Genomic DNA, 23,208 nt, shown 5'->3' with positions numbered 1-23,208 from the left:
AACAACACAATGTAACTCTGAAGCAACACTGATTGACAATAAATTTCACATGCTGTTGTGCAAATGGAATAGACAACAGGTGGAAATTATAGGCAATTAGCAAGACACCCCCAATAAAGGAGTGGTTCTGCAGGTGGTGACCACAGACCACTTCTCAGTTCCTATGCTTCCTGGCTGATGTTTTGGTCACTTTTGAATGCTGGCGGTGCTTTCACTCTAGTGGTAGCATGAGACGGAGTCTACAACCCACACAAGTGGCTCAGGTAGTGCAGCTCATCCAGGATGGCACATCAATGCGAGCTGTGGCAAGAAGGTTTGCTGTGTCTGTCAGCGTAGTGTCCAGAGCATGGAGGCGCTACCAGGAGACAGGCCAGTACATCAGGAGACGTGGAGGAGGCCGTAGGAGGGCAACAACCCAGCAGCAGGACCGCTACCTCCGCCTTTGTGCAAGGAGGAGCAGGAGGAGCACTGCCAGAGCCCTGCAAAATGACCTCCAGCAGGCCACAAATATGCATGTGTCTGCTCAAACGGTCAGAAACAGACTCCATGAGGGTGGTATGAGGGCCCGACGTCCACAGGTGGGGGTTGTGCTTACAGCCCAACACCGTGCAGGACGTTTGGCATTTGCCAGAGAACACCAAGATTGGCAAATTCGCCACTGGCGCCCTGTGCTCTTCACAGATGAAAGCAGGTTCACACTGAGCACATGTGACAGAGTCTGGAGACGCCGTGGAGAACGTTCTGCTGCCTGCAACATCCTCCAGCATGACCGGTTTGGCGGTGGGTCAGTCATGGTGTCGGGTGGCATTTCTTTGGGGGGCCGCACAGCCCTCCATGTGCTCGCCAGAGGTAGCCTGACTGCCATTAGGTACCGAGATGAGATCCTCAGACCCCTTGTGAGACCATATGCTGGTGCGGTTGGCCCTGGGTTCCTCCTAATGCAAGACAATGCTAGACCTCATGTGGCTGGAGTGTGTCAGCAGTTCCTGCAAGAGGAAGGCATTGATGCTATGGACTGGCCCGCCCGTTCCCCAGACCTGAATCCAATTGAGCACATCTGGGACATCATGTCTCGCTCCATCCACCAACGCCACGTTGCACCACAGACGGTCCAGGAGTTGGCGGATGCTTTAGTACAGGTCTGGGAGGAGATCCCTCAGGAGACCATCCGCCACCTCATCAGGAGCATGCCCAGGCGTTGTAGGGAGGTTATACAGGCACGTGGAGGCCACACACACTACTGAGCCTCATTTTGACTTGTTTTAAGGACATTACATCAAAGTTGGATCAGCCTGTAGTGTGGTTTTTCACTTTAATTTTGAGTGTGACTCCAAATCCAGACCTCCATGGGTTGATAAATTTGATTTCCATTGATAATTCTTGTTGTCAGCACATTCAACTATGTAAAGAAAAAAGTATTTAATAAGAATATTTCATTCATTCAGATCTAGGATGTGTTATTTTAGTGTTCCCTTTATTTTTTTGAGCAGTGTATTTTCCCTGACACATTTTGAATGATTAGCAAAAAAGGAAAATGGTCCTATTCACGCAATTATCAAGAAAACATCCCTGGTCATCCCTACTGCTGTCACGTTCCTGACCTATTTATGTTAGTTTGGTATGTGTGTTAGTTGGTCAGGACGTGAGGTTGGGTGGGCATTCTATGTTTTCTGTTTCTGTGTTGGTTTTGGGTAGCCTGGTATGGCTCTTAATTAGAGGCAGGTGTTTGGCGTTCCTCTAATTAAGAGTCATATTTAGGTAGGCGTTGTCACAGTGTTCGTTGTGGGTGATTGTCTTCCGTGTCTGTGTTTGTACACCACGCGGGACTGTTTACGGTTTGTTCGGTTTGTGTAGCCTATGTTCCTATTCGTGCGTTTTCTTGTTTTATGTAAGTACGTCGTCTAGGTCTGTCTACACCGTTTGTTGTTTTTGTTAGTTTAATCAAGTTCGTGTTTTCGTTAATAAAATATGTCATTTCACTACGCTGCGCCTTGGTTCCCTCAATACTCCTCCTCTTCAGATGAAGAGGAGGAGGACTGCCGTTACAACTGCCTCTGATCTGGCAGACTCACTAAGCACACATGCTTCGTTTGTAAATTATATCCGAGTGTTGGAGTGTGCCCCTGGCTCTCCGTAAATTAAAGAAACAAGAAATTCATACTGTCTGGTTTGCTTAATATAAGGAATTTGAAATTATTTATACTTTTATTTTTGATACGAATGTATATTTTAGCAATTACATTTACTATTCATACTTAAGTATATTTAAAACCAAATACTTTTAGACTTTTACTCAAGTAGTATTTTACGGGGTGACTTTCACTTTTACTTGAGTCATTTTCTATTAACCGGACCCCCCCCTCCCGGATCCGGGATCATCCTCATCAAAAAAGCTGACTAGCATAGCCTAGCCTAGCGCCACAGGGATATCATATAATATAATTTCATGAAATCACAAGTCCAATACAGCAAATGAAAGATAAACATCTTGTGAATCCAGCCAACATTTCCGATTTTAAAATGTTTTACAGCGAAAACACAATATATATTTATGTTAGCTCACCACAATAGCCAAACACACAACGCCATTTTTTCACCGCAAACATAGCTTTCACAAAACCCACAAATAGAGATAAAATGAATCACTAACCTTTGAACAACTTCATCAGATGACAGTCTTATAACATCATGTTATACAATACATTTATGTTCTGTTCAAAAATGTGCATATTTATAGGTATAAATCATAGTTTTACATTGCAGCCATCGTCACAAATAGCACCAAAACAGCCAGAATAATTACAGAGAGCAACGTGAAATACATAAATACTCATCATAAAACTTTTATGAAAAATACATGTTGTACAGCAAATGAAAGATAAACATCTTGTGAATCCAGCCAATATTTCCGATTTTTTAAGTGTTTTACAGCGAAAACACAATATATATTTATGTTAGCTCACCACAATAGCCAAACACACAACGCCATTTTTTCACCGAAAACATAGCTTTCACAAAACCCACAAATAGAGATAAAATTAATCACTAACCTTTGAACAACTTCATCAGATGACAGTCTTATAACATCATGTTATACAATACATTTATGTTTTGTTCGAAAATGTGCATATTTATAGCTACAAATCCTGGTTTTACAACGCAGCCATCGTCACAAATAACACCAAAATGTCCGGAGACATTTTAGACAACAACGTAATCTAACCAAAAAACTCATCATAAACTTTGCTGAAAAATACATGTTGTACAGCAAATGAAAGATACACTTGTTCTTAATGCAACCGCTGTGTTAGATTTTAAAAAATAACTTTAGTACAAAGCACAGCATGCAATAATCTGAGACAGCGCCCAGCCATTCTCCGCCATGTTGGAGCCAACATATTTCACAAAAATATGAAATAACATCATAAATATTCTCTTACCTTTGATGATCTTCCATCAGAATGCAGTGCAAGGAGTCCTAGTTCCACAATAAATCGTTGTTTTGTTTTAGAATGTCCATTTCTTCTGTCGAATTAGCAACTTTGGCTAGCATGGTGGAGCGCACATGTCCATGAACTCTTGGCGCATGGAACGAAAAATTCCAAAAGTCATAATAAACGTCGAATAAACTGGTCAAACTCAGTTGAAAATCCATCTTTATGATGTTTTTCTCATATGTATCCAATAACGTCCAAGACGGAGCATTTCGTCGTGTCTACCTAACGCATTGCAGAAAATAATATGGTGCTCTCTGGTGCGCAGCAAAATACTGCCAATATGGCGGACCTGTCACTCCAAAAGCTCTCATTCGGTCTCACATCAAGCTAGACACCCCATTCAACATTCTACTGCCTGTTGACATCTAGTGGAAGGCGTATGAAGTGCATACAGATCCATAAATATAAGGCAATTGAATAGGCAAGGCCTTACACAGACACCCATTTTCAGAATTTTCACTTCCTGTTTGGAAGTTTGCTGCCAAATGAGTTCTGTTTTACTCACAGATATAATTCAAACAGTTTTAGAAACTTCAGAGTGTTTTCTATCCAATAGTAATAATAATATGCATATCGTATGATCTAGAACAGAGTACGAGGCCGTTTAATTTGGGCACGATTTTTCCCCAAAGTGAAAACAGCGCCCCCTATTAACAAGAGGTTTTAAGGTATCTTTACTTTTACTCAAGTATGACAATTGGGCACTTTTTCCATCACTGGTTTTATGTGTAAAGTCCTTACCTGTAGCTTCCCTTTCTCATAGGCCAGGTTGTTCTTACTGTCCGTCAGCTCCTTCAGCATCTACTCCACCTGCTGCTGAGCAATTTGGGTAAAGAGGACACCATGAGATGAGAGGTGAGGGGAAATTAAAGAAAATAATAGAGAAAGTATGTTACATACAAACACACATTCACTATGGATGGACAGATTTAAAGTGATGTGACCCCAGTCTGTAGATACTGAATGGATCGCTCACCTGCTGGTGCTCCATGGCAGCCAGCTTTCCCATGAGCCTCCTGTTCTCTTCCTCCTGCTTCTGCAAGGTGGAGCTCAGACTGCCTGCCTCCAACTGTCAATAACACAGGATGAAAAGTGGACAGAGGACAGTTAAGGAAGCTATGGTCAGATTCAGACACAAAGTGTTTTCACTGTTAATGCTGAGGCCCTTTTCATACTGCGGAGACCCTTTTCATAATGCGGAGGCCCATCAGAGATCTTTGGCAGTACAGTACCTTGACTTTAGCGAGTTGCGTTTCCAGAGCACTCCTCTCACCCTCTAGCTTGGTGACCACAATGCACATCTGTGACCCAAAGACAGCGAGATAAGGACATACTGTAACATTTAAGGACATCCACAGACACTATAAAAAGAGAGAATGCAAAGCACAGTTATGTTTTAACAACCTTATACTCTTAGGCTATGTATTTTCTAAGAGACATGGCAGCTGCACCTCAGTCTTTGCACTGTCCCTGTCTGTCCTCACAATCTCCCCTTCCTTTACATACGAGTTCAGATCCCCTCGCAACCTCTCAATGGTACAATCCAACAGCTCCCGCTGAGTGACAACTGTCTCTTGGGCAACTGCGGAACTCTGCAGTAGTCGGGCATGGTCAACCTTCAGAGTCTCCGTGTGGAGCAGAAAGAGAGGATGTGGTGGATGTGTGTGGCTAGCATTATCATTGAGATCCTATTCATTCCTCATTCATAGAGATGATTAATTCCTATGAGTATTAGCTTTAGCACCCACAGCTCCATCTGCAATTTAACTTTAGCTGATAGTGCCCCCTGAAGTTCTGCCTGGATACTTCCAGAAGGAGGTCTTTCTCCTGCAGCTGCTTGGCCACACGACTCCTCTCTGCCTGAGAGAGACACAGGAATAGAATAACATGTAGCCTGTACGAACGAACGAACGAACGAACGAACGAACGAACGAACGAGAGACTGTATATTTTAGCAATTTGAGATGTAAGGGAGTTCCATGCAATAATGGCTCTATATAATACTCTACGCTTTCTTGAATTTGGGGACTATGAAAAGACCCCTGGTGGCATGTCTGGTGGGGTAAGTGTGTGTCAGAGCTGTGCGTAAGTTGACTATGCAAACAATTAGGAATTTTCAACACATAACCAAGAGAGACTGGCATGCATAGTATTTATATTAGCCCTCTGATTACAATAAGGAGCAAGACGTGCCGCTCTGTTCTGGATCCGCTGCAGCTTAACTACAGTGCATTCGGAAAGTATTCAAACCCCTTGACCTTTACCACATTTTGTTACGTTACAGCCTCATTCTACAATGGATTAAATTGTTTTTTTCTCTCATCAATCTATACACAATAACCAATAATGACAAAGCAAAAACAGGTTTTTAGAAATGTTTGCAAATTTATTACATATAAAAAACTGAAATCTCTCATTTACGTAAGTATTCAGACCCTTTACTCAGAGACTTGTCCCGAAGCCACTCTTGCATTGTCTTGGCTGTGTGCTTAGGGTCGTTGTCCTGTTGGAAGGTGAACCTTTGACAGCTGTCTGAGGTCCTGAGCGCTCTGGAGCAGGTTTTCATCAATGATCTCTCTGTACTTTGCTCTGTTCATCTTTGCCCTAGATCTTGACTAGTCTCCCAGTCCCTGCCGCTGAAAGACATCCCCACAGCATGATGCTGCCACCACCATGCTTCACCGTAGGAATGATGCCAGATTTCCTCCAGACATGATGCTTGGCATTCAGGCCAAATAGTTCAATCTTTGTTTCTGAGTCTTTTAGGTGCCTTTTGGCAAACTCCAAGCGGGCTCTCATGTGCCTTTTACTGAGGAGTGGCTTCCGTACAGCCACTCTACCATAAAGGCCTGTTTGGTGGAGTGCTGCAGAGATGTTTGCCCTTCTGGAAGGTTCTCCCATCTCCACAGAGGAACTCTGTAGCTCTGTCAGTGACCATTGGGTTATTGGTCACCTCCCTGACCAAGGCTCTTCTCCCCCGATTGCTCAGTTTGGCCGGGCGGCCAGCTCTTGGAAGAGTCTTGGTGGTTCCAAACTTCTTCCATTTCAGAATGATGGAGGTCACTGTGTTCTTTGGGACCTTCAATGCTGCAGAAATGTTTTCATACCCTTCCCCAGATCTGTGCCTCGACACAATCCTGTCTCGAAGCTCTATGGACAATTCCTTTGACCTCATGGCTTGGTTTTTGCTCTGACATGCACTGTCAACTGTGGGAGCTTATATAGACAGGTGTGTGAGTTTACAAATCATGTCCAATCAATTACATTTACCACAGGTGGACTCCAAGTTGTAAAAACATCAAGGATGATCAATGGAAACAGGATGCACCTGAGCTCAATTTCAAGTCCCATAGCAAAGGGTCTGAATACTTATCTAAATTAGGTATGTATTTTATTTATTTTTTATAAACATGCAAAAATTTCTAAAACCTGTTTTCACTTTGTCATTATGTGGTATTATGTGTAGATTGATGAGAATAAGGCTGTAATGTAACAACATGTGGAAAAAGGGAAGGGGTCTGAATACTTTCCGAATGCACCGTAGGTCTTTCTTGGCAGCACTTGACCACATGGCTGGACAATAATCAATATAAGACAAAACTAGCGCCTGCAGGACTTGCTTTGCTGAGTGTGGTGTCAAAAAAGCATAACATCTCTTTATTACAGACAAACCTCTCCCTATCTTTATAACTATTGAATCTATTTGTTTTAACCATGACAGTTTACAATCTAAGCTAATGCCAAGTAATTTAGTCTCCTCAACTTGTACAACAGCCACACCATTCATTACCAAATTCAGCTGAGGTCTATAGCTTAGGGAAAGATTGGTACCAAATACAATGCTCTTAGTTTTAAAGATGTTCATGACCAGTTTATTACTGGCCACCCATTCCAAAATGGACTGCAACTCCTTGTTAAGGGTTTCAGGGACTTCATTAACTGTGAATGCTGACACGTATATGGTTGAATCATCAGCATACATAGACACACAGGCTTTGTTAAATTCCAGTGGCATGTCATTGGTAAAAATAGAAAAAAGTAGAGGGCCTAGAGAACTGCCCTGCGGTACACCACACCATACAGGTTTGGCATTAGAGAATTTTCCATTAAAGAAAACCCTTTGAGTTATTTTAGATTGCCATATCGTGGATTCAGAGCTGAGATTGAAAAGCCATTAAACCTAAGTTCTCTCAACAACAGGTTATGGTTAATAACATCAATGCACTGAAATCTAACAGTACAACTCCCACAATATTCTTATTATCAATTTCTTTCAACCAATCATCAGTAATTTGTGTCAGTACAGTACATGTTGAGTGCCCCTTCCTTTAAGCATGCTGAAAGGCTGTTGTCAATTTGTTAAAACCTCTTAAGGATCCGCACCTTTTTTAAATTTTCGCCTAAAATGACATACCCAAATCTAACTGCCTGTAGCTCAGGACCTGATACCATTTGAAAGGAAACACTTTGAAGTTTGTGGAAATGTGAATTAAATGTAGGAGAATATAACACATTAGATCTGGTAAAAGATAATACAAAGGGAAAAAAAAAATTTGTACCATCATCTTTGAAATGCAAGAGAAAGGCCATAATGTCTTATTCCAGCCCAGGCGCAATTTAGATGTTGGCCACTAGATGGTGTATGTGTATGTGCAACGTTTTCGACTGATCCAATGAACCATTGCATATCTGTTCAAAATGTTGTATCAAGACTGCCCAAATGTGCCTAATTGATTTATTAATACATTTTCAAGTTCCTAATTGTGCACTCTCCTCAAACAATAGCATGGTATTCTTTCACTGTAATAACTACTGTAAATTGGACAGTGCAGTTAGATTAACATCAATTTAAGCTTTCTGCCAATATCAGATATATCTATGTCCTGGGAAATGTTCATGTTACTTACAACCTCATGCTAATCAGATTAGCCTACGTTAGCTTAACCACACACCGATACTGTAGAGGTTTAACGGAGAAATAGCATTGTATTTGCAAACACAATTTTTTCCAAAAGTTGCTCAGAGCTGGTAGCAAGCTGATAGGTCTGCTGTTAGAACCAGTAAAGGCTGCTTTACCACTCTTGGGTAGCGGATTTACTTTGGCTTCCCTCCAGGCCTGAGGACAAACACCTACCTCTAGACTAAGATTAAAGATATGACAGATAGCAGTGGTCATAGAGTCAGCTACCATCCTCAGTAGCCTTCCATTTAAGTTGTCAATGCCAGGTTTGTCATTATTGATCAATAACAATAATGTTTCCACCTGTCCCACACTAACTTTACAAAATTGTATTTAATGCTTTTCTTTCATAATTTGTTTTTTTATGCATGAATACAATGACTCACTGTTCGTTGTTGGCATTTCCTGCCTAAGTCTTCCCACTTTGCCAAATAAGTAATCATTAAAATAATTGCCAACATCAAATGGTTGTGATGAATAAGATCTGATTAGCTTAAAGATGGAGTTGAATTTGTCTTTCTGCCCAGTTTCATTTAAAGTAAGCCAAAATGTTTTTTTCCCCCATCATTCTTTATATCATTGATCTTGGCTTCATAATACAGTTTCTTTAAGTTAAGTCACATAATTTCTCAATTTGTGCCGCTAGACTTATTAGCCACTCCTTTTGCCCAATCTCTTTCAACCATACAGTTTTTCAATTCCTCATCAATCCATGGAACCTTACCAATTCAAACAGTCAGTTTCTTAACAGGTGCATGTTTATCAATACTTGGAAGAAGCAATTTCATAAATGCATCAAGTGCAGCATCTGGATGCTCCTTATTAAAACACATCAGACCAAAAAATGTTGGACCTATTTTTTACATCATCTACATAAGAGTTACACAAAAACTTTCGTACACTATTTTAGGCCCAGCTTTTGGAACCTTGGTTCTCCTAGATATAGCTACTATATTGTGATCACTGCATCCAATGGGTATGGATACAGATTAAGTGGTAACCTACACATGGTTTTAGAAATACTGTATACTCCAATCTATTGTTAAACAATGGGTAATCAACGAGGGGCTATGCGTTCTTTGGAAAATAATGAATGACGTGGAAGGTACAGTATATGTTCCACGACGTGCTAGCGGAGTGACCTTCCACAGAGTTGCATTATTTTCCAGAGAACGCATAGTCCCGAGTTGATTATCCTTTTTATACCGCTAGAAGTAGCTAGAAAGTTCACTAGATAGGAACAGTAGTTGCCATAGTAACCAAACAGACGTCCTAGTTTTGTTTAGTACTAGCTTGCCATTATGAAAAGCGAATTCAACAATGCCAATAATGGTTTTCAATTAGACTTTTGCTTTCAAAAGCAGCTCAAACATAGAACATGTAAGACGGAACTATATCCATTGAATTCTACCGTGCAAATATACTGTGTGTTATAGGGAAATAATGCACGCTCAAGAATGCCCTTCAAGCCAATAAGTATTCAACAATACCACGATATAATGAGCTGGGGCGTATTCATTACGGAAGCAAACAGCGAAAGGAGTTTCTATTGAACAAATTAGGGTAGGTCCCTTCCCGTTTCCTTCCGTTTGATAAGTTTTGTAATGAATATGCCCCAGTGTATCACCTTTTAAAATGGTGGGAGGCCTTTATTTCGTGTGACAAGTTTAGACGTTTTCCAATCTTTTCAGTTCAAGATTGCAACAAACAACTTTATTGGCTATAAAAATACAGGCAACATAACATTCTCATAATGCAATGTGTGTACCTACAGTATTCAAGGTGCAATAGTGCACTAGCTGCTTTTGTTGTGTGAACACAGTAGTAAATTGTGATGAATAGACTGAACGCAGATTATATACACACTTTAAAAATATATTTTACATTACTGATTAAACTGTACAAAAACACATGGAAGTACAAAATAAGTGCAAACAGAACACACATGACAACAGATAAAACTGATATTCAGTATCATTGCGGAGACTGCTTGGCCCGTAGCTTCTGTAAGGTTTTCTGTAACGAGAGAAAACAGAATTCATATCAATTCAAACTGACTAATGTTGATGTATATCAATCCACTTCAACTTTCAATTAATTCAATATACAGTAATGCATCATGTTAAATTCCTTTAAAAAATTGGGGTATTTTAAATGTTACCGTGTGAAACTCTTTGGCCTTCTCCCTGTTTTTGGCATATGCCTCCTGTCTGCTCCTGACCTCCTTCCGAAGCTTCACCTCATCTAGTCGGCTGTACAACCTGCAGGGAGACCATGAGAGAAACGGGTGGCACTGAAAAAACATTTTAGGTACCAGAGTAGGATATCATGTTAATGTGATGTGTGGTTGGGTCTTGTTCCAGCAGAATAGAAAGAACTTATCACCTCTCTGTTCTCTGGCGCATGTCAGCCACACACATCATCTCAGGAGTGCTGATCCTCACCTCCCCAACCTTCTTCAGCTTGGCTTCACTCACCGAGGACAAAGAGAGGACTCTGTTCAGTAACAGTACAACGCCTAAGACCAAGTGTTTGACCCATCACTAACCCCACATTCCTTCCCCAAGAGTTGCCATGTGTTGGTTGTTAACACAATATTAGACACATCTATTTATACCTAGCATGGGAGGGGGCAAGGGAGTTTGGAGCTTTGGCTGTTGCTTTTTCTGCTTGGCATCCACTCCTGCATGGGTTGACTCTGCACTCCTCCCCTCTCTCCTGGGTTTAGTAGTGGATGGCTGAACAGTGGTTGGGTCAGACTGGGCCCTGGTGGTTGTGTTGGCCCTGGTCTCAGTGGTTTCAGACTGGGCCCTGGTGTTTGCTTTGGCTTCAGCCGTCTTGGCCTGAATCTCCTCCACCCTGTGGGCAGACCTCTGGATCAGGGCTCTGCGTTTCTCCTGGAAGGCCTCCTGTAGATTCACGCTGGGACATGACTGGAACTCCAGCAGCATTACTTGCCATGGAAAGAGAAAAAAAGTATAAACAAGGATTTACGTCTGTACTTAAAGCACTTCAGGATCTTGTACAGACCAAGAAAGGACTCAGAAGGAAAGAGAAGAGTCAGAAGTTTCAGGTCTTCTGGTTCTCACCTGCATGAGAGGGGGTTGTCTCTTCCTCCTGTAGGCTGGCGTCCTCCTCTAGCAACACTGTCCACTCTGATTCCTAGAAAACAATCACACCAAGGTCAGAGACTACCCAACAAAATGCATGCAGAGGAGGAAGTTACAGCCGAGATTCAGTTGCTCAGTCTTCACAGACTCCTCTGGTCATTGGGCAATTACCTTTTCCACAATACCTTCTTGGTCTGATACCTCATCCATCTCTCCTTCCTCAGCGAGTCCATTGTCCTTTAATGTGGTGTCTGTCAGGCTCACCAGGGTCAGTATGGAATCGTTCATTATCCCCTTCACACTGCCCACCTAAGAGAGAAGAGGAGAAAGACATCAAATCACAAAGATCAACTATTAGCATCAAAGACACCTTCTCAAAGCCCGCCTCGAGTGACATCCGTTAAACAACCCCTTCACTGGACCAATAGTCTGAAACATTTGAATAGTGAATTATATGTAATGACATACCATTATTCTCTCCCAGATGGGAGGGCTGATCTTTGACTCTGAACATAGCTGGACATCCGGCTCTCCTGCACCCAGGTCCTTAATAATAGCACCTCCTTGGTCAACTGTCTGAGGTGCTGGTGTGCTCTCCATATCAGTATCCCCGCCTTCAAGTGGCTTGTCCAAAGTGGGGACATCTTCACAGAGAGGTGCCTGAGAGGGAACATGCTGCCAGACCCCCCACTGCTGCCCCTGGGGATACATCCAGAGCAGAGTTATGAGGGAGGCACTGGGACGTGGTCAGCTGGTACAAGGAGTCGTGCAGGGTAGGTGATGGCTGAGGTGGTTCCTCCCCTCCTCTCAGGCACTCAGGAGAGGGGTCAGAGGTGACAGACCAAGTGTTGTCCACAAACTCCTCTGAGCATGCAGAGATTAAGGTCCCCTGCAGGTGCTTCATGGTCACTTTCTTCTTCGTGGGAACATGGCCCCTCCACTTCCTCTTCTGGAAGGTGAAAGGTCATGGAGGGTTCAGCTGTCTCGTTGTGTGTTACTTCAGCCAGGAGGGGGTGGAAGGAGTCAGAGGCTAGATCCACAGAGACAGAACATAGTAAAATATGATTAACAGTCTGAACCTAGTACCTCAGCCATACCATCACAACAAATGAGGATGAGAAACAGAGGATGAGGCCAGATTTATTTATTTTTTACAAAAAAATAAAAAATAATATATATATATATGTTGTTTTTTTTACATCGTTTTTTTTTTTTTTTTATCAGGAAATCCTGATTCATCATTAGAAAACATCTCGAATAGACTTACCCCCAGTCCTGTCTACTTCCTGGGAGCTGGTGCCAGAGCGCTGCAGGCACTGGTAGTGTGGCAGAGGTTCCAGTCCAGGGAGAAAGGAGCTGCTCAGTGAATGGGCTTTAGGGGCTCCCTCTCGGTCAGATGACACTCCTGTCTGGCCCGAGCCTCTCAAATCCACCCAGCCTAGGAAGTTTGACCCATCAGCTCCTAATGTAGGGGGGGTTCAGTACAGCATTAGCAAGAAATGTGCTCTTGCACACTGAAATAAGACATGCAATAACACAAACCAACACACCCTAAGCAGACAGTAATATTCCAACCATATTCATTGACTGTTACCTGAGCTCCCACTCCATTGGGAAGCAGACTCATCCAGCTCTCCAACCAGAGGCCCCATAATCCAGCTCTCATCCTGGCCTTCATCCAGCCACTGGGATGACTGGTCCAGTCGCATCCTACCAATCAGCTGTTTCAGAGGTTGACTGATTGGAGGGTCCACCAATCATTCTGCTCAAAGTCGAATCCCACCCTTGGTCCAGTGAGGTTGATTGACCTGAGAGCTGGCGAATCATTGGGCTGATAGTGGAGTCCTGCCCCTGGTCCAGAGCCAATGAGGAGGACTTGTCTGAGAGGCGATCTATGATCCGGTTGACAGTGCTGTCCCATTCCTGAATAAGATAAAAAAAGATATAGTCAATGTTGATACTAAAACAACAAAATTTGAGTATTTACTCTGAACCCATATTGCCATTGAATGGAGTGTGAGGGTGTGGATGAACCCACTTGGTCGTGCCTCTGAGCTCCTGACTCGGTGTCCAAGGGGAGAGTGTGTGGGTCGGCCCCCCACACAGGTGACCTGTCTGGTCCCTCATTCTCCTGCAGTTGCTTTGACCAGGGCTTCTGCTGCTGCTGGGACACAGAGAAGCTGGGCTCCTCAAACACTGACCCCTCTATCACTGCAGAGGAACGTGGGTGGGAGGAGGAAAAATAATTAGAGAGGAAGGGGAATTGTAAGAGGCTGCTGTTTGGAAATTCCCAAGGGTAGGATACTGCAATCAAAAAGAAAGATTCAAATTGTGTGTGTACCCATCTGGTTCCCAGATGGGTACACACAGAACTGAGAGAGAGGTTGAACTGAGAGAGAGGTTGAACTCCCTGGTGTATTTGTCTATGATGCGCTGAATACTGCTGCCGTGTAGGAGTGAGTCTGAGATGGGAGACCCAGGACCAGATACGTCCCTACAGAAACTGTGTCTTCGCGAAGAGGAGCCATTGACCGATGATTTTTTCCCTCTTCCAAACCCAGCCAAGAGCAGGGAAGAGTCTTATAGGGGGGGAAAATAAAACAGACAATTAGATTTCTCCATTTTAAATGCAACTATCATTTATCACATAGAATTTCTGACATGACTGGCCTGGATAGATAATTGATTAGGCTTACAAACAAGTCACACACACCTATTTTGGTGGAGGTGTGTTCAGGGTCAGTGGTGGCGAAGCTGCCAGAAGAGATGGTGGTGGAGGACAGGTAGTCTGGTTCTGAGGGTCTACCAGCTGACTGGAAGGACAGGCTCTCCAACTGGACAAAACAGTTGACAGGGACACAACACAGGGGAAAACACCAGGGTTAGACAAGGTTTGATAACATAGCGAGTGTATATACAGTGCATTCAGAAAGTGTTCAGACCACTTTACTTTTCCCACATTTTGTTACGTTACAGCCTTATTCTAAAATGGATTAAATACATGTTTTTCCTCAATCTATACACAACACCCCATAATGACAAAGCGAAAACAGGTTTTTAGAATATAGACTAGAAATACCTTATTTACATCCTTGATGTTTCTACAACTTCATTAGAGTCCACCTGTGGTAAATTCAATTGAATGGACATGATTTGGAAAGGCACACACACTTATCTATACAAGGTTCCACAGTTGACAGTGCATGTCCGAGCAAAAACCAAGACATGAGGTCAAAGGAATTGTCAGTAGAGCTCCGAGACAGGATTCTGTCCAGGCACAGATCTGGGGAAGGGTTCCAAAACATTTCTGCAGGATTGAAGCTCCCCAAGAACACAGTGGCCTCCATCATTCTTAAATGGAAGAAGTTTGGAACCACCAAGACTCTTCCAAGAGCTGGCCATCCGGCCAAACTGAGCAATCGGGGGAGAAGAGCCTTGGTCAGGAAGGTGACCAATAACCCGATGGTCACTGACAGAGCTCCTCTGTGGAGATGGGAGAACCTTCCAGAAGGACAAACATCTCTGCAATACTCCAACAATCAGGCCTTTATGGTAGAGTGGCTGGACAGAAACCACTCCTCAGTAAAAAAGGCACATGACAGCCCGCTTGGAGTTTGCCAAAAGGCACCTAAAGACTCTCAGACCATGAGAAACAAGATTCTCTAGTCTGATGAAACCAAGATTGAACTCTTTGGCCTGAATGCCAAGCATCACGCCTAGAGGAAACTTGGCACCATCCCTACATTGAAGCATGGGGGTGGCAGCATCATGCTGTGGGGATGTTTTCAGTGGCAGGGACTGGGAGACTAGTCAGGATCGAGGGAAAGATGAACAGAGAAAAGTATAGAGATCCTTGATGAAAACCTGCTCCAGAGCAGGCTGGGAAGGTTCACCTTCCAACAGGACAACGACTCTAAGCACACAGCAAAGACAACACAGGCGTGGCTTCGGGACAAGTCTCTGAATGTCCTTGAGCGGCTCAGCCAGAGCCCAACCCGATTGAACATCTCTGGAGATACCTGAAAATAGCTGTGCAGCAACGCTCCCCATCCCAACTGACAGAGCTTGAGAGAATCTTGAGAGAATCTGCAGAGAGGAATGGGAGAAACTCCCCAAATACAGGTGTGCCGAGCTTGTAGAGTCATACCCAAGAAGACTTGAGTCTAATTGCTGCCAAAGGTTCTTCAACAAAGTACTGAGTACTTAAGTAAATGTGCTATCAGTTTATTTATAAATTTGCTAAAATGTCTAAAAACCTGTTTTTGCTTTGTCATTCTGAGGTATTGTATGTAGATTGATGAGGGGGAAAAATCTATGTAATCAATTTTAGAATAAGGCTGTAACGTGATGGATTCTGGGTTCTATCAGGTATTCTATTGAAATATTGAGTGCTATGCTTTAGAGGGTCTACACCAGAAGTTAATGGTAGGAGGAAAGTATATGGTGTGTGCAATTAAGCTTGGAATGTACTGAGTGTAGGGAAAACGATCATGTGGCAGGCATTGATAAGAGGAGAGAGAGTCGTGGATTAGTGATGAAGGGGGTCAGGTTAAGGGAGAAGGACAAGTTTGCAGTTTCACTTAGTTTCCTGCCTAGCAATAAATATACAATGTTTAGCGAGGAGGAGACTCAAAGTGGTATATATATACCACCACTATTGTAAACATGTTTTTGTCGATTCAGCTGTTCGATCCTTTGGGAAGAATAAACTTGGTTTAAGTTTTCATAGTGTCCGTCGAGTTCTTACGCTGATAACTAGAACCTAACAAACGTAACAAAATGTGGAAAAGTCAAGGAGTTTGAATACTTTCCAAATGCACTGTAAATAATACTGTGGAAAGAGCTCAGTTCAAGTGTAGAAACCCTCATGAAATATGTTTTCACATATAGTTCGGGAATATTTGATTTACATCATGGCTCAGAAAGAAAATACAGAAACACGCGCGCACACACACACACACACACAGAGAGACAGAGAGCTCAGTTCAAGTGTAGAAACCATCATGAAATATATTTCAAATATACTTCAGGACAATATTGATTTACATCATCGCTCAGAAAGGAAACAGAAATCCAGACACGAACACAAGACACAAATACAACAAACTTATTATCAAGCGATATCATGGGCATTGTAGGACAGACCACAAACCCTCAGATTTGATAACTCCTCAATTTATCCACAATATGGTGGACCTCCGAGGGAGCCAAATATAACCAGTAAAAACCCTCAGACATAAATCATGGGTTAAACTTGCCTCAGGAGATTTTCCAGGGACACCTCTCCCAAACTCAGAGGAGTGATGAGACTGTTCTGTGCAGACTGGGGTGGGATCCAGGAAAAATAATAGTTGGATTAGAGTGAATGAAAATGTCAGAGGAACCCATGACCATCAGTCTAAATCTAAGTGAAAGGATCCCTGTCATATACTCCTGTGGTAACCACCCTGGCATAAGATAACTCCCTATTCCCCTTCATCCATTTCCTCCTTTCCTTACCAGGTTCAGGAGAGGCACCAGCCTCCAGCCGTAATCTCTCTCTCCAGGATAGCTTGCTGGATCTACCAGACCCGGTTAATGTCTCACTCCCAGCTGTGTGTTCCCCTACACTGAACACAGAGGTGCTGGAGTGACCTCTCTCAGAGTGGGCCGAGTGGTCCTGTTCTTCTGGGAATGCCCTTTCAATACGAGACAGCCTCACACTCCCTTCTGGACCTGTGGACACAGCACAGAATAGCTGGTTAGAGATACACCCTTGTTTATGAAGAATGTATACAAGTGGTTACCAGAGCTGACTACTGCCACGTTTGGTGTAGTGTATGGTGCCCCCTGAGTGTGTGGCTGGCTGGCTGGCTGACCGACCTGTGATCAGGCTGGCGTTAGCTGGCGTCTCCACCTCCTGGATGGCACTGAGCTCATGCTGCTCTGTCATCTCCATGACGGCCAGCCTGGCGCGGGCCACCGGGGGTTTGGCTGCTCGGGGGTGGTGGTGGGGAAGTTGGTGAGGGGCGGGTCTGTCTGGGTGTGAACTCTGGACATTGAGTGTGTTGTCTTGGCTCAGATTAACTTCTACAGATGATGTTTTCCCATTGGACTTCTCGATGGCCCTGAGCAGAGCTGCCATCAGATGGACACGCTCTGACCCCAGGACCTTTGACCCCAAACCATCAGCGATCTCTGGACCAGGCTTGGGGAGCCACACACACACCGACACAGAGAGAGACCGGCAGACACAGAAGTCTGGTAAACTACTTTAGAGTCAGTAGACAAGAGTATATCCACGCAATTTCATTGAAATAATTTACATGTTTGGGCTACCTATTTATTTTATATGTTAGTGTTACTCTTATTTTTTGAATCACTTTAAACCAATAGTGGCCCTGTCTTAGTAACAGCAGGTAAAACCCTTCAGGTATTGTTTGTTTCCTCACCTGTGTCTCATCAGCAGTGAGCAGTGCCTGTAATGCCTCCCTCTGTCTCCTCCTCTGCTCTTCCTCCAGCCATCTCCGTTCTTCCTCCTGCTCCCTCTGGGCCTCGCGTATCTCCTGCCTCTGCCTCTCCACCTCTTCCCCAGACCTGGCTGAGGCCCGCAGGACAGGCTCAGGCTTCACCGGGGCCTCCCCAGGGAGAGTAGCTGACTCTTCTGAAAGGGTTGGGCTGATGGCTGGGATGGAGTCCGTTTTTGATGGGAGTGGGATGTGTGGAGTAGAGTGGAGGGAAACAGGATGTGGTCTGTAGGACTGGGGGTCCAACGAGGTAGAGGGGGCAGGTAGCCTCTCAGGGAGGTCCTCTGTGACAATACTAAACACATTGTCCGCCAGCCAAGCAGAAACACCTGCTCTTTGGTCTCTCAGGCTTTTAGCGGTGGGTTCTAGCTGCACTGGTGAGGCCCTGGAGTTGATATGCGAGCAGACTGTTGCGCCAGGAAGGAAGAGAGTTTGAGCCAAGATTGAGGGCTCCCGTGTGGGGAGGTCCAGAGGGGTGTGAGCTCTAGAGTGGGTACTAAGTGCTACAGGGAGACAGGGGAGAAGGGCAGAGCCAGAGGGGAGTTCTAGTGGCACTACCGGGGGAATGATTCCTCCTTTAAAGTGTGGTAGAGGACAGGCTGTGGTACCAGGAGGGAGACATGTTGACGTAGTTATACCAGAATAGCGGTTTCTTAGCGTGTGTTGGTACTCTTCCAGACGCCTGCGAGTCTCTTCCACTGACTGCTTATGAAGGCTAAGAGATGGAAACATAGAAAAATATGGGGGGGTTATTCCCAAAAACAACCATAACAGAAGATGTTAATTGTATTGTTACATACAATAGATAGGTGCGGTGAGATGTTTTGTTATACAAGGTCAGCCACAGCAAATTAGCATTCAGTGCCTTGTTCAAGGGCACAGACAGATTTTTCACCTTGTCTGCTCGGGTATTCTAACCAGCGACCCTTTGGTTACTGGCCCAACACTAACCGCAAGGCTACCTGCCACCCTACGATATCTGCTGTGCACATGCGATAGACGTCCTGGGCTGGTGTTTTCGGTGTTCCAGATGCAGCAGCAGTGTCTTGGGTCATGGCCGTCTGTAGCTGCTCTCTCTCTTCCTGGGCCTCCTGTAGTAACAGCAGCTCCAGCCTGCTGTTCTTCTCCCCTAAATCCTGTAGCAGGGCTATCTGCTCCTGCCTCTCCAGCTCCTCCTCCTGGAAAACAGAGGCACCAACAGGTCAAACTATGAGCTTTCAGCTTTAGAGACACTTTCCCAGAAAGGTAAATACATTCACTTGTTTTATTATACATCCCCCTCAAGACAGAAATATTACACAGACATGTTATAGACATGCATGAATACATAGATACAAATACACACATACTTCTCTTCCTCTCGGTTTCAAATGTGTGGATCTTGATGGCTTGTTTATCAGGATGGAGCAGGTTACCAGCTACTATGTACTCCTCTGTTGTCTCTATAGCTGAACAGATAAAATACATGAAGTGGAAAATCAAACAAACACTGGGACGCTATTTTCTCAATCAATGCTTCTCCTGACTCTTCAACTTTTGGTAGCAAATACAGACGGTCTACTAAGGGCTCACTGACCTTGGGCTGGCTGAGAGGGGTCAGGGAGTCTGGGACTAGTGGTCAACGGTCGGCCCCGCTTTTTGCTGGCCAGAGAGCCTGACTCAATGGTCGTACCACCTGAGGTCGTGTCGCACTCTGCTGTCTGAATAGTTTGGCAGTCAGACGTGGGGTCAACCAGCCTCCGGTAGCCCCACTGGTGTCTCTGTGACCTGACGCTGGTCAATAGTTTCTTCAAGGCCTGTCTGGGAGCACCACCTAGAGGCCTGGATGGTTCTACCATTAAAGGCAAAATAGTTGTTTATTTTGTGCACATGATCCAACTCCATTTATTACAGTTTGCATAACCTTTTTTGACAACACTATGGTCATCCTCTGATAGTCAGTAATTCAAACATTAATCAAAGCCAGAGTCCAACATCAGAATGTCATCCATCTTATCACCTTCATCCTGTTGTTCCTCTGCCCCAGCCAAGGGTGTAAGGTCAGGAATGGCCTCCTCCAGGGTCAGGTCTAGGTCTTCATCCTGGCTGCCAGTGGACACAGCTGCGAGAGGCTCTGGGACCAGCTGCAGCACCAGGTCACCTTTCACTCCTGCAGGCAAGAGAGCAGTACATGTTTAATTAGACGAATAGAGAAACTCCATGCCAACGTACTAATGGTAATTAGGTGTCCTAACGATGTGTCCACACGACTGTCTAGGATAGGGTAAATCTCTCCATTTCAATAAAGTAAAACAACTTATCTATGCACCAGGGCAATACCAACAAATTTTATACTCATGGCCAGAGTAGAGCACTCGGGTCTGGTAGATCCTGATTTGGACCCCCCACCTCCCCTCCTTACTCCTCTCTCCAGTGTACATATCTTCAAACGTGAACTCCATGTCCCTCTGCCAGTCCTCCCTCATCTCCTGTCTCTCGTAGAGCGGCGGGAAGATCTGGGCAGGCATCTGAGTCATCACCTGCCTGCGCCTCAACAGGTCTGTCTGATGCATGTGTTCCAGCTCCACCAGGAGACGCTCTCGGTCCTGACACAGCAGAAAAACATAAGTATTGCTGTTGTCTTGGCCTTGACGCATACAATATGCATTGAAAGGATTTCAGGCATTCCTTTAACAGCTCAGGACAGATTTATCCTCGTAATGCAGAAAGTTGTACATTAACTTTTCTGTCATGTTATCACTTGAATAGTCTTCAACAAGTTGAGTGTGATTGTGTAGAAGTATGTACCTGTGTGAGCCGTTCCCTCCTCAGTGCGTGGTTGCCCCTAAGACGAGCTTTCTCCAGCTGCTCCTGTCTCTCCCTCTGCGCCTCCTGTCCTAGCTCCTGCAGGCGCCGCACCTCCTCCTCTGCCACCTCCCATGCCTTTGGCTCATGGAACAAAACACACCGGTTACATTAGAAATATCACACTGGGCCATTGCATATTTTTTAGCTTTGAAAGAGTAGATTACCTGTGCTGTGTCGACTTCCCTGTCCACTGCAGTCTCTGGCATGTGATAGTGGGTCACAGAGAAGGCATCCACGTCCGATTTCTTCACTCCAGGTAGCTTCCTTGACTCAATATTCTGTTAATAGTCAAATGAAATGCACAAACATTTTAGAATATCTTTTCTGGTATTGTTTTGATAAGCTCTATTCAGACTGTTGTTAGCTCGTACTACAATGGAATACTTTTAAATGTGTGCTTTTAGAATGTTATGTGGGTTCTGTATTCCATTGTTTCATGCTGCATCTGATTATGAACTTCCCATCGCAAAACTACAGGCTCATAGTACAACTTTTTAATGGTAGGACCACAGGTCACAATGTGCCCGAATCCTAAACATGAATTGTACCTCAATTGGGTTGGGTGGAAGGGATGGGAGGTTGGCCACTTTTGCTGCCCTCTCCTTCTCCACTTGTATGGCCTTCTTCCTAGCCTCAAAACTTTGGGGAGAAGAAAAACTAATTAATATAAAACAAAGTAAAAATACCATGTTTGTTTGGCCAAATAAAATCCAGTGGATAGGCTCACCGATTTTGTTCCTCCTTTTCTTTCTGTCTCTGTGATTTGAGCTCTTTGATGGCATCTCGATAGCGCTCATCTGCCCAAACGTTATTCTCCTCATTTTTCTGTGCAATTGCCTCACAGTCAGGCTTCTGGGGAAACATGAAGTGTGCCTTGATCAACCCGTTGTATAGTGAAGTAAAGACAGTTATTTTGTGATCTGGGGCAAGACCCATGACCCTAAACATTCCAACAAAACCCAGTAACATTACACTGGCAGTCTGCAATGGATCACACATAGCTAAGACATGGGTTGAGAGATTTTACATTTTCTTTGGCATTTCTATGTCCCTCTCCCAAAACTCGGAGATTGTCCTGATATAACTTTTGCAGGGTCTCCTGTTTCTCCCTCTGCTGTCGCTCCCACTCCTCCTTCAACTCCTGCGCCAGGTTCTGCAGCTCGCGCTCCAGTCGCTGCCGAACCTCCGTGCGGATTTGCAGGGCGATATACCGCTCCTGTTCCCGCACCTGTGAAAGAGTGGTAGCTAATGATCCGCACTTGGCAGTGTATGCATTGGCATACTGACAGTGAGTGTTTTCTAGCTAGTTTGCTAGCCGTTAGCTACGGTATACCTGTTCTATTCGCAGCTTCCTTCTCCTTTCGTGTTCCTCTCGAATGAGTTGCGCTTCTTCATTTGGACTTAACCGTAATCGAGACACCTTTCTCTTCATCTTTAGAAAATCCAGGGATGTTGACAGGCGAAAAGATTAGTTCGCTGGTCAGCACTGGCTGAAAAACACCCATGAAAACAAAGGCCATCCAGTTGTTGTGCTAAGCTAGCTAGCACCAGAAACTACATAGCAGAACAAATATACCCGTTTTCGCATTCTACATTGTTTTAAATCTTTATGATGCGTTAGCTGAACAAATAAATAAAACACTCTGCTAATTTGAATTAGCTAACGTTCAAATGCGTTGCAAAATCATCTTCGAAAGTGTTGTTTATTAGCCAACGCGTAAAAGCGTTAGGTCGTCGTCAGACGTCACTTCCTGTATTTTAAACTGCCCGCTAAATCATGTGATTGGATGCGTTCCACCATGACCACAAACTGGGCGACTATGGCTGCGTTTAGACAGGCAGCCCAATTCTGAAATGTTTCCTTAATTGGGTGTTTTTCAGAGCTGATCTTTTTATTCGAAAGACCAATTAGTGAAATAAATCAGAATTGGGCTGCCTGTCTAAACACAGCCTTAGAAATGCTTGCAACATATAATTTATCTGTTGCTGCATTGCTGATGAAAGGACCAGTGCAGTCAACTTGATTTTCTTGTGTTTTATATATATTTCCACTTTATGAGGTTGGAATAATACTGTGAAATTGGGGAAATTATGATAACGCCCTTTTAGTACAAGTCTTTGGAAAGAAATGTCAGCCTGTTTTGATGGGATGGAGTTTTGGCCTGCCTGGTGAACTCACAGAAGGTAACTATTTAATAGACCAATAAGAAAGAGAGTTCCAACCCAATCTGCCAATAACAGCTAGTTTTCAGTTTTCCCCTCCAATTCCAGACAGTCCTAGCTAAATT

At 44.0% G+C, this 23,208-nt stretch overlaps 2 protein-coding genes across 7 annotated transcripts; both read right to left on the bottom strand.

The window, feature by feature from the left end:
- Positions 1 to 10,148: 10,148 nt before the first annotated feature.
- LOC120029110 (centrosomal protein of 295 kDa-like) lies at positions 10,149 to 13,862 on the bottom strand. Of its 2 annotated transcripts, XM_038974420.1 has the most exons (10): positions 13,606 to 13,862; positions 13,162 to 13,490; positions 12,835 to 13,029; positions 12,036 to 12,597; positions 11,739 to 11,876; positions 11,547 to 11,619; positions 11,075 to 11,410; positions 10,843 to 10,924; positions 10,619 to 10,718; positions 10,149 to 10,473 (listed from the first exon to the last, which is right to left on the bottom strand). In XM_038974420.1, the coding sequence occupies exons 4-10, from the start codon at positions 12,276 to 12,278 to the stop codon at positions 10,432 to 10,434; spliced, it is 1,014 nt and encodes a 337-aa protein (XP_038830348.1). In that variant the 5' UTR covers positions 12,279 to 12,597; positions 12,835 to 13,029; positions 13,162 to 13,490; positions 13,606 to 13,862; the 3' UTR covers positions 10,149 to 10,431. The 2 variants fall into 2 exon arrangements, with proteins under 2 accessions (XP_038830348.1, XP_038830349.1); XM_038974421.1 differs by lacking the exons at positions 10,149 to 10,473; positions 10,619 to 10,718 and having other exon boundaries at positions 10,841 to 10,953.
- A 4,740-nt stretch (positions 13,863 to 18,602) lies between these two features.
- Positions 18,603 to 22,662, bottom strand: LOC120029109 (centrosomal protein of 295 kDa-like). 5 transcript variants are annotated; one of them, XM_038974415.1, is made up of 12 exons: positions 22,254 to 22,662; positions 21,948 to 22,148; positions 21,648 to 21,772; positions 21,469 to 21,559; positions 21,085 to 21,198; positions 20,861 to 21,001; positions 20,475 to 20,658; positions 20,073 to 20,222; positions 19,650 to 19,904; positions 19,423 to 19,521; positions 19,036 to 19,251; positions 18,603 to 18,788 (listed from the first exon to the last, which is right to left on the bottom strand). In XM_038974415.1, exons 1-12 carry the CDS (start codon positions 22,350 to 22,352, stop codon positions 18,727 to 18,729), a joined length of 1,737 nt encoding a protein of 578 aa, XP_038830343.1. In that variant the 5' UTR covers positions 22,353 to 22,662; the 3' UTR covers positions 18,603 to 18,726. The 5 variants fall into 5 exon arrangements, with proteins under 5 accessions (XP_038830343.1, XP_038830346.1, XP_038830345.1 ...); XM_038974418.1 differs by having other exon boundaries at positions 20,496 to 20,658; XM_038974417.1 differs by having other exon boundaries at positions 20,861 to 20,995.
- Between the last annotated feature and the right edge of the window lie 546 nt (positions 22,663 to 23,208).

The sequence above is a fragment of the Salvelinus namaycush genome, chromosome 34 (genome assembly GCF_016432855.1).
Source record: "Salvelinus namaycush isolate Seneca chromosome 34, SaNama_1.0, whole genome shotgun sequence".
In the NCBI taxonomy this organism is placed as follows: Eukaryota; Metazoa; Chordata; class Actinopteri; order Salmoniformes; family Salmonidae; genus Salvelinus; species Salvelinus namaycush.
Note: the sequence above shows the minus strand (reverse complement) of the source record. Positions and strands in the feature narration are given on the sequence as shown.